We start from the raw sequence: 13520 nt of genomic DNA, 5'->3' as shown, positions 1-13520 counted from the left end.
GAGGTTTATGGGACAGCCTAAACTTCAGCCGGTTACGTGAGATAAACGAAGTTTCAGGTGGATTATGTGCAACAACCCCGAAAGTTTAGGGGTTATGTGGAAATTAATCCTTCCATTCCCCGCTCTCTGTGTCTCCCACCGCCACTGATATCAGCTGAATCAGCAGACCAAGGAGGAGACATGAAAAGTCTCGGGTTTCGACCTCGATCTTTTAAGAGAAACCCTAACCCCCCCTTTCGATCTCACGCGTAGGAAGAAGCTAAAGCAGCCATCTCTCTGATTTCTCTCGGCGCCTTTTTTTTTTTTTGGAATTCTCTTTGCTGATTTTTGTTTAGTTTTTTTATAGGTATTTGAGGGAGTAGAGATTGCAAAGGGGAAAAAAAAATATGGGAAGGTGAATACGATCGTGATGAATGCTGTCATGGAGGTTTGTATTCGGTCCAAGGACTCGGATTCGGCTCCGAGGGTTCTCGATCAAGATCTCTATTTTGCCCTCCAAATTTCCTACGGGTAAAGCTCTGCCTTTCCTTATAAACTCGCGTTCATCCAAGAATAAGTAGAGACTGTTTATCATTTTCTTTCCACAGTATCCTCCAAAGATTCTGTCCCATTAAACCCAATAATTAGCTGACAATTACTCTCCGTTTCCTTTAATGCCAAATTAGAAACAACCAATCTCAGCCGTCCATTTTCTGTTACTCTATAAATTTCTCCCTTTGCTTTTTCTCTTTCTCTCTCTTTCTCCTCTCTTTCTGTGTTATTTCCATATTCGAGGAAACAAAAATAGGTTTAAGTATTTTGTAAGAGCCGAGTTGGGTTTTGATTAGGATTTCTTAAAGAAGTTTAATGAGGTTTTGTTTTTTTAAGGGTTTATGTTAGGAGCAAGAATGGTTGAAGCTGGAGGTGGGCCTTTAGAGGAAGTAGAAGAGGATGAGTTTTGTCCAGAGGGAATTAGAGTCTTGGCTGTTGATGATGATGCGGTTTGCTTGAAGATGCTTGAGAGGCTTTTATTGAAATGCGGTTATCAAGGTATATCATTGTCACTTTTAGAACTATCTGTTTGAAGTATTTTACGATATTTGTTTTGTTTACTAACTAATGATCTCTGTTTAGGCTGTAAACCCTTTTATCATGTCTTTTTGTAAAGATGTTCGTCTTGGGATCATTTAATTCAATAACAAGTCTATGTAGTTTTTTTATCGAACTTTATGGATGTCAAAGCTGTAGTTTGTAATTGTTGCTCCGAAACTGGAATAAATAGTTCTATTGGGTTTGTAATTATGCAATGCTTCTTATTTTAGTAGTGAATTTAATAGTTTTTGATGAAAAGTGTGATTGTTAATTTGAAAATTGAAAAGTGGGCGACCGACTATTTTTGGTAATTTTAGTTCAAGTATGAGTTTGAACTCAAAGGATGATATTTAGAAATCTATGTATTCTCATTGCATGTTAAAAGATGAGATTCAGAAATTGAAGTAATATAGGATTTAAGATGTTTTGTAAAATTGCCTAAAATGGTAAGCTTCTTCTGTCTAATTGGCATACACACATATAGTACTTTTATACAGCATACATATACAATGACTATTCTTTCTTGAAATTTCCAAATTTAGACTGCATCTTATATTCTGCTCATGTTTAAGATTATTTTTCATGAGTGATTATTGACGAAGAAGCAACATCATAATTATTGTTTAATAATTTTTTTAGACATATACATTGGATGTCAAGTTAGATGCAGTCTTACGCACAACAAAGCAAGAACACATGCACATGATGTGCATGCAGACACATGCATACATACGTAACATGATGCATGCCCAAGCACAAGTCGCCTACATTCACATTAACGAAGCATGATACCATGCAGTATCCACACTGCTTGTTCATGGAAAATAATTTTTCATGTTTAAGATTATTTTTCATGGGTGATTATTGACGAAGAAGCAACATCATAATTATTGTTTAATAATTTTTTTAAACAATACATTGGATGTCTAGTTAGATGGTCTTGCGCACAACAAAGCAAGAACACATGCACATGATGTGCATGCAGTCACATGCATACATACGTAACATGATGCATGCCCAAGCACAAGTCGCCTACATTCACATTAACGAAACATGATACCATGCAATATCCACACTGCTTGTTCATGGAAAATAATTTTTCATGTTTAAGATTATTTTTCATGTTTTAAGATTATTTTTCATAGGTGATTATTGACGAAGAAGCAACATCATAATTATTGTTTAATAATTTTTTAGACAACACATTGGATGTCTAGTTAGATGCAGTCTTACGCACAACAAAGCAAGAACACATGCACATGATGTGCATGCAGACACATGCATACATACGTAACATGATGCATGTCCAAGCACGAGTCGCCTACATTCACATTAACGAAGCATGATAACATGCAATATCCACACTGCTTGTTCATGGACATACCTTATAATTATGTTACGACATGCCTTTGTCTCTATCCCTCTCTATCATGCACATAAGCTTATGAGAAAGACGGAAGAAGGTACCATATCATGATGACATGCACACATACACATGACACAAAGATATGACAAAATTTCACAACTCGGACAAGGATGGCATGAATAGAACACACGATGAACATGCAATCCCATACACATGCAAATATGATGCACGAGTACAAATTTGTTATAAGTTATGAATATAATACACCTATAGGGATGAGTCCAAAATGAATGAGCAAATAAAGTCAAGCGTGCTATCATTTAAATTCTCTTTCAGTTTGTTAATTGCAAAAGAATAGTAATCCTTAAATTTTACGATGTAGAAGCTCCAGTATTGACATAATTCAATTATCTCAACTAGTTTAGAAAACTCAATTAAATGCTCTCTTAATTTTGCAAGTCTTTCCCATTGAGACAAACAACATGTTCATATACGGATATACCTTCCTTAAATCACAAATATAGTAGGACAACATGCTTAATAAACATTGAAACGCTCACATAGATTCTCTAAAATCATAGTGATAACTTTTTTGTGTTATTTAGTCATTCTAAATTATTACAAACTAGTATTTTTCTGGTACTAGTCCTAAATCTTTAATATTTTGAAATTAGTCCCTCAAATCTCTAAATTTGCTAATAAGCCCCCCAATTCATGTAAGTTGTTTCAATAGTTCATTAACTCATCATCGTTTTCTATTAGAGTCCCTAATTTTATTAGTTGTTTCAATTTAATCTCTCGAATCAATATTAGCACCACAAGATATAAATTGGGTACCTAATAGCAATTTCAATAATTTGAGGGACTATTTTCTAAATATTAAAGATTTAAGGGACTAGTATCAAAAAATCAAAAATGTAATATAGTAGTTCTATGGTGTTCTGGGAAATGACAAGCATATAGGCAAAAATTATAGAGTGGGTCCCATAGTCCGGACATGATTTTGAATGGGTTCAACACCTTTAAGAAAGTTAAATAAATTACCATATACCTAACTTAGATTGAATAAATATCATAGCATAGCCTGTGTTACTGGGTAGCATAGCCTATAATTTAGGGATACATATATAAATTTAAAAATTCTTTGAGGGGGCGGTTATCTCTGCCCCCTAACTCATCCCAACCACCTATAACATGAATTTGTAAGGCTCTGAATGGTTGTAAGGGTCAACTATCTTAATATTATGAAACATTTTCAAGTTAGATGATGCAATATAAATAAATGGTTGTGAGCAATTGTCTTTTAATAATATAACCCTGTCTAGAATTAAACCTGAAAATCGTGAGATTTATATTAGAACCTCCCAACTATCTGGGTCACCCTCGGTGGGTGAACAATTATAGTTCTTATTTAATAAGTTGAACAATTTTTAAAAATTAAACAAAATTGTGAATCTATCATTTTTGCATCTAGCTTTTAATTTAGGAAAGTAACAAATACGCCCATGATATGTTACTGGTATGCCTAGGAATCACTGCAAATTTTAGAATTTGTCAAATCTAATTCATATTTATGAATACCATACTATCCATGTATCTAGAAGATATGTAAGCTGTAAGCAATAAGGGTACATCTCCTTTTGTTAGAGTATATGTGTGACATATAGGCATCCACAAGAATTATAAAACACTTATGCAAGGGATAATGAAGCAATGATTACATGCATGTACATTAATAAAGTAGGACATGCATATAGACATACAAGAAGCAATAATAGTGTGTTAATATTTTTAATCTAAACAATATTACTTCTAGATTTTTCATTGAACGATCACCAAACCTCTCTTTGGCTAGTCCGGGCAATAATAATCGAGGAAATATAACATTTTATATTCGTATTAATTATCTTATGATATCCACCCATCAGCATCTCCTTTTCTATTAAAATAGAACAAGAGAAGCTACTTTGTTTGCTTCTTATGGGTCTTGAACCCAATCAATAATTAACATGCTCAGACATTTAACTACGGTCCCAATCAACACTATGAACTCAACAACATGTAATTGTTTTCCTATTTATTTTCTTTTGAATATCAGTGGAGAAAATTAACTACCTGTATACTTCTTTTCTTTCAATGTTATCATCCCTAGTTTTGTCTTTGATTCTTACAAATGGTTGAACTATACTGGACTTGATTTACAAAAGTCTCCGCAGTATATTTTTTTCTCATTTTTTTCCATTTAACCTATGCATGCACGGAGTGAATTTATCATTTCAGCATTTATATTCTTCATGGTATTTTAACATGGAGGTTGGACTACAACTGTGCAACATTTTTAGAATCAAGCATATATTGAATACTGCCTAAGAAATTTAGAAATTGAAGTAGTATAGTTTAAATGCTTTGTGATATTGTGCCTAACATGCAAATCTAAGACAAGCTAGTTTGAAAATTTTATTGTCTAGTTTTGTCCATACAAGTTTCTTCATTACATTTATATATAGTAATTTTAATTTGCTCTAAAGTTCCCAATTTAGCTTAGGTTCTGCATGATGCTTATGTTTAACACCTCTATCATACCTTTAGTAAAACACTTATAATTTGATCATTGACCAAGTTACATCCAAATTCTTCGATATTTGTAAATTTTCCCTTTTTGACATCTTTTATTTATATTACACACAAGAGAAATACACTTTAAACATGCAGAGGACATGCCTGCAAACTTAGTCATGCATATGCACACGTAAGAAACATGCACATTCACATGTACGAAGGCATGCACATTCACTTGCACATCGACTATGTACATAATTGATAATTCACCTACATAATTACATGCATGCATGTTAAACCCAAACATATTGCTGAGCAATGGAGCTAGGAACTTATGCAAGGGGGCAACCAATGATAACTACGCGCATTGTTGGCCCCCACAGCCATGCAATAGATTTCCATTCAAATAATCTTATATTTAAAAACTTTTATAAAAAATTGAACGATTACCTTTTGATAGATTGGGGCGAACAGCCAAAAAGTTAGTGGCATTTTTATCTCTATTAAGTTTAGAATAAAATCTTCTATGTTGGAAAAACAATCAAAGTAATCGTATGTTTTGGTAGGTATTACTTTTCTAGTTATTATCTAATGAATGGTAATTGTGATGTTGAAGTCCAACCCAGGCAGCCACAGTCATGCAATAGATTTCCATTCAAATAATCTTATATTTAAAAACTTTTATAAAAAATTGAACGATTACCTTTTGATAGATTGGGGCGAACAGTCAAAAAGTGAGTGGTATTTTTATCTCTATTAAGTTTAGAATAAAATCTTTTATGTTGGAAAAACAATCAAAGTAATCGTATGTTTTGGTAGGTATTACTTTTCTAGTTATTATCTAATGAATGGTAATTATGATGTTGAAGTCCAACCCAGGCAGAACTTAACTCCATGCTCCTCCCAGGAAGAGAACACTGTAGACCAAGATAACTTAAGAGAGGGAGGGAGGGAGTGAGTGAGTGAGTGAGTTTAAGATGATCATAGTGGATAAGGAATGTTATTTTGGTTGGTATTTAAGACGATCTTTAGATTTAATAAGCAATTGATAAAACGCAAATCTAGATTTGAGTACCCATCAATTCATTTACAACAAGGTTAGCATTTACATTGCAGTGGATTTATAACCAGGAATTATAATTGTTATCTTATTACTTCTTATTTAGAGCCCGCTGATAAAAGAAAGTGATTACATATACTTTGCTTTTGATATTGGCTAAATTGCGCAAAAATACCATAAAGTTTTTCGTTTTGGCAATTAAATACCACAAGTTGCATCTTGGTACAAAAAATACCATAAAGTTTATAAAATTTGCATGTTACTACCATTGATCATGAAAACGTAGAAATTTTCACCCAATTGTTTCTCTATGATATTTGCATACTAATTTTAGAGCTTTCTAATAATTAATATTTGCTAAAATTTTCATTAGAAGTATCCCAACTCTATTTTAAAATAGAATTAAAATAAGTGTGAAAAAGAAATTTGGTTAGTTCAATAGCAAATTTAACAAATATTATTAGTTAAAAGCCCTAAAATTAGCAGGAAATTATTATAGAGAAACATTCGGGGAAAATTTTCACGTTTGCATGATTGATGATGGTAACATGCAAATTTTGGAAACATTATGGTATTTAAAATGCAACATGTGGTATTTAATTATAAAAATGGAAAACTTTATGGTATTTTTGTGCAATTTAGCCTTTGATATTTTCACCCCTACTTTTGCCTTTCTTGTATCCTTTTATATAGGATGAACAAAAGAGTGATAGGATTCTGAAAAAGATGTCTTTCAATACTAGTCTTCTTCTGTTTTCCATTTCATTTTCAGTTTCACCTATATGTACCCAAAGAAAAAGTACAGAATAGAGTTAACATTTTAAGAATTTTATTTATATGGAATCATGAGTTTGAGGTGGTAAATTTCATCTTTAGAAAAGGTAAAATTTTAACTTACTGTTAATTCATTGTTTATTTGTAGCTAAATAATTAGATTGGTATTTTTGGTAAGTCCATATTTCCAATATGGTTATTTTTTTCTTTCACTTGCAACTTTATAGTACTGATATCAGCATTTGATGTCCAATTGGTATTATTTTATATGATTAATTCTTCGTACAACACTAATCTTCTTAGCATGATGTCTGTTTTCTTCTAATAATGAAGAGTCCAACTTTTTGATTCACAATGAAGGGTATTAGTTTTGAATATATGAAGAAGAGCAAGTGCAACAAGTAATAAAAATTTTAAGTTACTTACCTGTTTATAATAAATCAAAAGTAATTGTTTGATTAAAATTCATTCTAGTTTCTTATAATAAACAAAAAGTTTTACATGTTTATAATAAATCAAATGTAATTGTTTGATTAAAATTCATTCTAGTTTCTTATAATAAACAAAAAAGTAAGGGATTTTTTGTTAAAAAATGGAAATTCATAATAGTTTATTGAAGGGATAATTGATAGTGTTACTAATGATAGGACAATTAATACTGTCACTAATCAAACAGGAGATCACCTTAATAGTTGTTTAATGATATATTCAGAAAGATGTATTTAATAGTGTTACTAGTGATGTGATTACATACTTTTTTTTTTCAAAATATGAAAACTCATTGAAAATAATTGTATATTTTCAATTATTATTTATATGGTGACACCGCATGTGAAATTCTGGATTCGCCATGGCCACTAGGTGAATTACAACATAGGAGAAAAAAACCAAATTGGTATGTTTAATAGTGTAGAGAAAATAACCAGATTGGTATTAATTTTGATATTAATACCATAATGTTGCAAGTGAAAGTAAGAAAATACCATATTTGAAAAATGGTCATAATAAAAATGCCAATTTGGTAATTTCAGCATTTATTTGCTTACATTCAATGTAATGCCTCTATTAATCTTGCGTTTGTCTTAACTGTTCTGTCATAATGGCTACTATCAACCAGAACGTGCAGTTTCATGATTTTGTTTTCTATATGTAGTATGAAATTATTTCTGTACACGACCAAGAAAATTTGTAATTCTGGTCTTCTTGACACATTGATCTGATCTAATTAACTTATATTCTGTGAAAAGCCCTCTATACATGAAGAAAATTACTTTGTGAAACATGACTATTTTTAATTAATGGTTAAATTACATGCAGTTACTATTGCACAGCATCCAAATAGAGCTTTACAGTTATTAAGAGAAAACAAGGGAAACTATGATATTGTTATAAGTGATGTTAAGATGCCAGACATGGATGGATTTACGCTTTCGGATATTGTTGGTGTTGAGATGGACTTGCCTGTAATTAGTAAGTAAATAGTTCAAAAAAAAAAAGGAAAACATTTACTTTTTGTTATTTTATCTGGTTCAGGTATTATTGTTCTCCCCATATGATCATATATTTTTGCAGTGTTATCTGTTGACAGTGAAGTCAAAACAGTAATGAAAGGAATAAAACATGGAGCTTGTGATTATCTAGTGAAACCCGTGCGAATAGAAGAACTCCAGCTTATATGGAAGCATGTAATGAAGAAATCATTGCTTGATGCAAAGGTCAGCAATGATGATGCTAACAAGCCTGAAAAAATATCAAAATCAGAAGAAGATAATACCTCAAGATCCAGAGCGAAATGTCAAAGTAAATATAAAGAAGTCATAGATAATGATGAAGACTCGGATGAAGACCTTGCCACTCAAAAGAAGCCTAGGGTTGCTTGGACATCAGATCTACACTCTAAGTTCATTGATGCCATAAACAAATTAGGCTTAGACAGTAAGTATGAATAGCACAACCTAAGTTCTCATAGAATTATGTTTATGGATTCTTAAAAACATTATCTTTTTTCTAATATTTTTCAGGAGCAGTCCCCAAAAAAATACTTGATCTCATGAACACCCCTGGGCTTACACGAGAGAATGTTGCCAGTCATTTACAGGTTATCTTCGACCTTTGTTTTCTACAGTGAAATGATTTTATTGCATTTATGATTTCTCTTTTTAGCTATTATCTTCTCATATGTAACTTTTTATTCATAGTCTGTCTTGTTATATGCAGAAGTACAGGAAAGCGCTGAAGAAAAATAGCATTACGGTTACCCAACACTATTATAGTAATATTGCTTCTAGTGGAAGTCGTGCAAATACTGGAAATCCTGTTCTTTCGTCTTTCATTAATCAAGTTTCAAATGTTAACGCTCTTGGAGGATTTCAAGTTCAAGCATCCCAAAATAACCAAAGGCCAATTCCATTTGCTAATGTTCAACAATCCCATATTGGGCATAGTCCTATCTCTGCAACATGGTCTCGATTTCCTGTCAACAATCAAAATAATATACCCCAATCCTACTCATCAACTCCTCAGGCTAGCCAATTAAGGTTCAATCATTTTGGCTCTGCATCAAACCCTTTGGTTATGCAAACAGACACTCCTCGATTAGCATCCAAACCCAGGATTTACCAATCTCTCATTCCAAGATTGAATCAACCATCTAGCTTTATGGAGAATCTCTCTAGGATTCATGGGCTAAATGAGACAATTTCTAGTCCAAGTTCAATTAATCAACCTGGATTTGTTCCTAGCGAACATGGTTTTGATTCCATAGTTGATCAGAGCTCAGAACATGGTGGACTCAAAGATGCATTTGCAGCTGGGTTGGATGCATTAGGTCCCAGTAACTCTCGTCTTAAACAGCTTTTTTTGTTCCTAGTTAGAATATGTCTTTGATTTTATTATTGCCCTCAGTTAAAATTCTGTACAACCAACTTTACAAAAAATTATGCATTGTTTTTAGTTTAAATATAAAGTTAATGTGAATCGTTTACTAATTTAATCGTGCAGTGCAAGACCATCAAGATCAACCAAATCAGTTCAGTGCTCAGATTGGCTCAGATTTTGGATTTGGAATCGGAATAAATGTGAATTCAATGGTCCCCGAAAGCAGTGGCCATAAACAACCAGAGGGAGTTAACCCATTGGAGGACCACTTAGCACCATATATGGACTCTTCTCTAGACGAAACACCGTTTCACCTCAGTAACAGTGATTCAGCGGATGATCTTCAGTCAGTGCTTAATCAGGTATATTAGTTTATGCTTTTGCTTTATTAAATTTAGCATCTTTTCTATGTGAACCATTTTATTAATGTTTTTGAACATTGAATGGAAGCTATTAGGTAATAGACTACTGATTGCGAGTAATATATTTTTTGCTATTACTTTCAGCATTTTATGTTTTCTTGCCCTTTTTTGGAATTAGGGTTGCAGTTTGAGTGGCCTAATCATGCTAAGTTTGCCTTCTCAAGCATATTTTATTCTTGATCAGTTGCTTGTTGAATTCGCTGAAGAACATGTAGTGTATAAATTTACTGAAGAACATGTCCTGGATTATGATAATATTTTCACTCTTATAAACCTCGTTTGACCTCAAGTATGCTGCCACATGAAGTGGACCTTCCACTTCCAATCTTCAAACTTAAATTGGGTTGGTTAGGGATATTTTAGTATTGATACAACCTGTCAAGGCAACTATGCTCGTATACTAGACTTAGTTAAACACAAAATAAAGGTTGAGTACACATAACGTTCCTTCTAATACCTAGTCATACCTGATTTGTCAATAGGTCATATTAGGGTTGCAATCCTTGACCTGAACCTTTTCTGTACCGTGTCGGGGTTGGCCATATGCTATTGATTCTAACAACGTGCTTTTCAGGTAGAACCGAAAAATATTTATGTTTTATCATCTGTTACTGCTGTTAATTGACAGGTATGAAAATAACAACAATACTGAAGCCTATGCCCCAAACTTTAGGGTTAGGCGCACCAATCATTTTCTTGAAAACATAGGGTGCTCAAGTTACTCCATATAGACAAAATTAATTGTGTTTAAAATTTCAACTTGACCTATGAAGTTGCCTAATTCATTGATCCCCAAGAACAAAATTTTAGATTCTTGTTCCCACAGTGTAATATGGTCATCTTTTCAACTAGATTTTGGCACCATCATCTGCGTTATTCATAAGCAAAGCCTAGTATTTTGAAACTGTTCATGTTCAGTTACTATACTTGATGGATTTTGAATTTCTAATCCTTAAACCTGCTCGATGCTACGTCTAAAGTTAAAACAACTTGCTGGAAACCTGTTTATTGAAGTTTACTTGCCAGATGCTTAGGGTTTATACAGAAGTATTATCTTTCTCCATTGGACTGTAACCATATTATAACGTAACCCCATCTTTCCAGAAATAATCTATAGCATTTGATTTTGTGGCCCCCTTGGCTTTAATTATTGTCAGGCTGATAGCAAACTCTTGCTGTGCACATTTTTTATGATAATCTATTTTACTGCAGGATGTAGTACAAATTCTATTTGCTTACCCTCATAATAACGATTTTTTTGAGATATTAGTCCCCTGAAACATCAATAGATTGAAATAAGTCACCTGAACTTTCCATTCAGTTCTAATTCGGAGGTTGTTAATACCCCAACCATCTGACTTAAATTCAGTTACTAGAGGGGGGTGATCACAGCCACCGCTCATACCTCCATAATCACCTTTTCTTCCTCCGACCACTTCATTCCCGAGACCCTATTTTCACTTTGAAGAAAGAGGTGTTATCTCTAGGATTTTGAGTGTTCATTTCTTTTGTTATGTACTCCATGTGTAGCGTTGAGGATTTGTTTTAAGTTGGATCTAGTCAGAGAGAGAGATATAGAACTGACCCACCACATGGGTTCTTCAAGTAGAGCCATGACCTATGATTGTTAACCAAATTCAGTCAAATCCTTCAAATTCATACAAGCTTAACTATTAAAAGAATGAAAATTACGACAATTAAAACCCTCAGTTTCTAAGAAACTAGATTAATGAAATGTGAAGAACACAATTTTCTGCCAAAGAAATGTTGAGCATTAAAAGACAAGTCTGTGGCAATTGAGTCTTTCTGAAGAAAAATCAAGCTTTTCTATGGCTAATGGACAAGGCACATTGAGATATAGCTGTTAGGGGTTGGGGAGATGTGGGTATAATGGGTATTCTAAAAAAGCAATAGAAGTTAATTTTTGTTTAACGGTACGGTCCTAAACCAGAGGGACTTATATAGAGTTATTAACAAGTTTTGGGCGGCTTATTCCAAAATATGATGTTTTTCAGGATCTATTTCAATTTACTGATTTTTTAAGGGACTACCATTTCGAAAACCCCATTTATAAATATTTCAGTTTCAAGGTTCTGAAGATATGGGTGAGGGGGACAACCTTTGAGCTCGGAGCAGTAACATATGGGATTACTTCCTCACAATGAGCTAATTAACTAAATCAATGATTTCAGTGTTTCCCTCTCTATCATAAATATATCATCTTATGTTGGCCTGAAACTTTCATCAGTGACATTGATATTCTTTTAAATATCCGCAGGTATAATGCAATAGCGGAGGCCAATCCAGTATTCAGATTTGCCTTAGCTTTTGGATTATCGCGCATGATCCCTCCTTAATAGCTGTAATACCTGTTGAATGTTGAGACTGTTTTCAGTTTTATTTACATTTAGTTTTGTCAAGATAGAGTCATCAAATGGGGGTAAAAAATAAAATAATCCATGTATTTTTCTCTTGAACATAATGAACTGTAAGGCTATATTCGGATACAAGGCAATTGAAATAAAATGTAAAACGTAGTGAATTTCTTTTTCACTTCAATTACTCGCATCCAAGGGGAGCCTTGGAAGTTCTCGTTGTCTTGTCATTGGGATATTGGATTTCTAACAAAAGTGGAAAGATTGAAAGACTATTATGGTTTTATGTTAAAAATTTGGGGTTTTGGTGTTTGCTTTCGTCACAGTGGACCTGGCTGAGCTCCTGGTTTTGTGCTTTTTCTGAACTCAGTGTTTATTATTATTGTTTGTTTATTTATTTTTAATTTTTTAATTTTAATTTTTTATTTTGTCGCTGTGGTGAGAGGTCTTTGAATCTTTGGATTCGTATGTGAATGAATAATGAATGAGCTAAAAGGCGAATATAGTAGTATTGATGTAACTTCATATATGAAATATCTCATATAAGCATTTAAATTGTATACATGCAAAATCTGCAGCAATTAAATTGCAATCATGCGACAAATGCGTGATTATTGCATACGCTCGTTCTCATTAAAGCCATTAGCGTGGATTCATGCAAGTAGCATGTGACTTGCTTTAAGATAGATGAATGTAGAGTCAATATTATCAGATTCTGTTTACTAACCTACAAAATTGCACTGGAACTGTAAATAGATATAATCAAACCAGAAATTTAGTAGTTGAGTTTGCTAACTCAGCGTTAAACCTTTCTTTCCCTTGCTCCGAATAAAACCATGAAGAAAAATTAGGATGTCACTGAAAATGTAGAGGAGATAAATGAAAGAATTCAAAATGGGAAAAAGGTAAAATGTAATTGTGATTTAATTACTTTTTTATCTCAATGCATTGTGCCTCTATATAGAAGACCTGGCCATATTCCGAGAGGGAAAAAGAATCCTCTAGAGATTCTCGAT

General features: G+C 33.0%; 1 protein-coding gene across 3 annotated transcripts; it reads left to right on the top strand.

Moving 5' to 3' along the window:
- LOC109840474 (two-component response regulator ARR14-like) lies at positions 1-12688 on the top strand. 3 transcript variants are annotated; one of them, XM_020409141.1, is made up of 9 exons: positions 1-248; positions 347-510; positions 868-1029; positions 8148-8300; positions 8403-8765; positions 8852-8928; positions 9048-9657; positions 9831-10069; positions 12408-12688. In XM_020409141.1, exons 2-9 carry the CDS (start codon positions 414-416, stop codon positions 12411-12413), a joined length of 1707 nt encoding a protein of 568 aa, XP_020264730.1. In that variant the 5' UTR covers positions 1-248; positions 347-413; the 3' UTR covers positions 12414-12688. The 3 variants fall into 3 exon arrangements, with proteins under 3 accessions (XP_020264730.1, XP_020264731.1, XP_020264729.1); XM_020409142.1 differs by having other exon boundaries at positions 336-510; XM_020409140.1 differs by having other exon boundaries at positions 1-510.

This window comes from Asparagus officinalis, chromosome 5 (genome assembly GCF_001876935.1).
Source record: "Asparagus officinalis chromosome 5, Aspof.V1, whole genome shotgun sequence".
Taxonomy (NCBI): Eukaryota; Viridiplantae; Streptophyta; class Magnoliopsida; order Asparagales; family Asparagaceae; genus Asparagus; species Asparagus officinalis.
Note: the sequence above shows the minus strand (reverse complement) of the source record. Positions and strands in the feature narration are given on the sequence as shown.

Excerpts from the sequence above, each read along its gene's own strand:
- LOC109840474 (XM_020409141.1), top strand. The coding sequence starts at position 414 with ATGCTGTCATGGAGGTTTGTATTCGGTCCAAGGACTCGGATTCGGCTC. Across the intron at positions 8,766-8,851 it reads AAACAAATTAGGCTTAGACA|GAGCAGTCCCCAAAAAAATA; the intron begins GTAAGTATGAAT and ends AATATTTTTCAG. Across the intron at positions 8,929-9,047 it reads ATGTTGCCAGTCATTTACAG|AAGTACAGGAAAGCGCTGAA; the intron begins GTTATCTTCGAC and ends TGTTATATGCAG.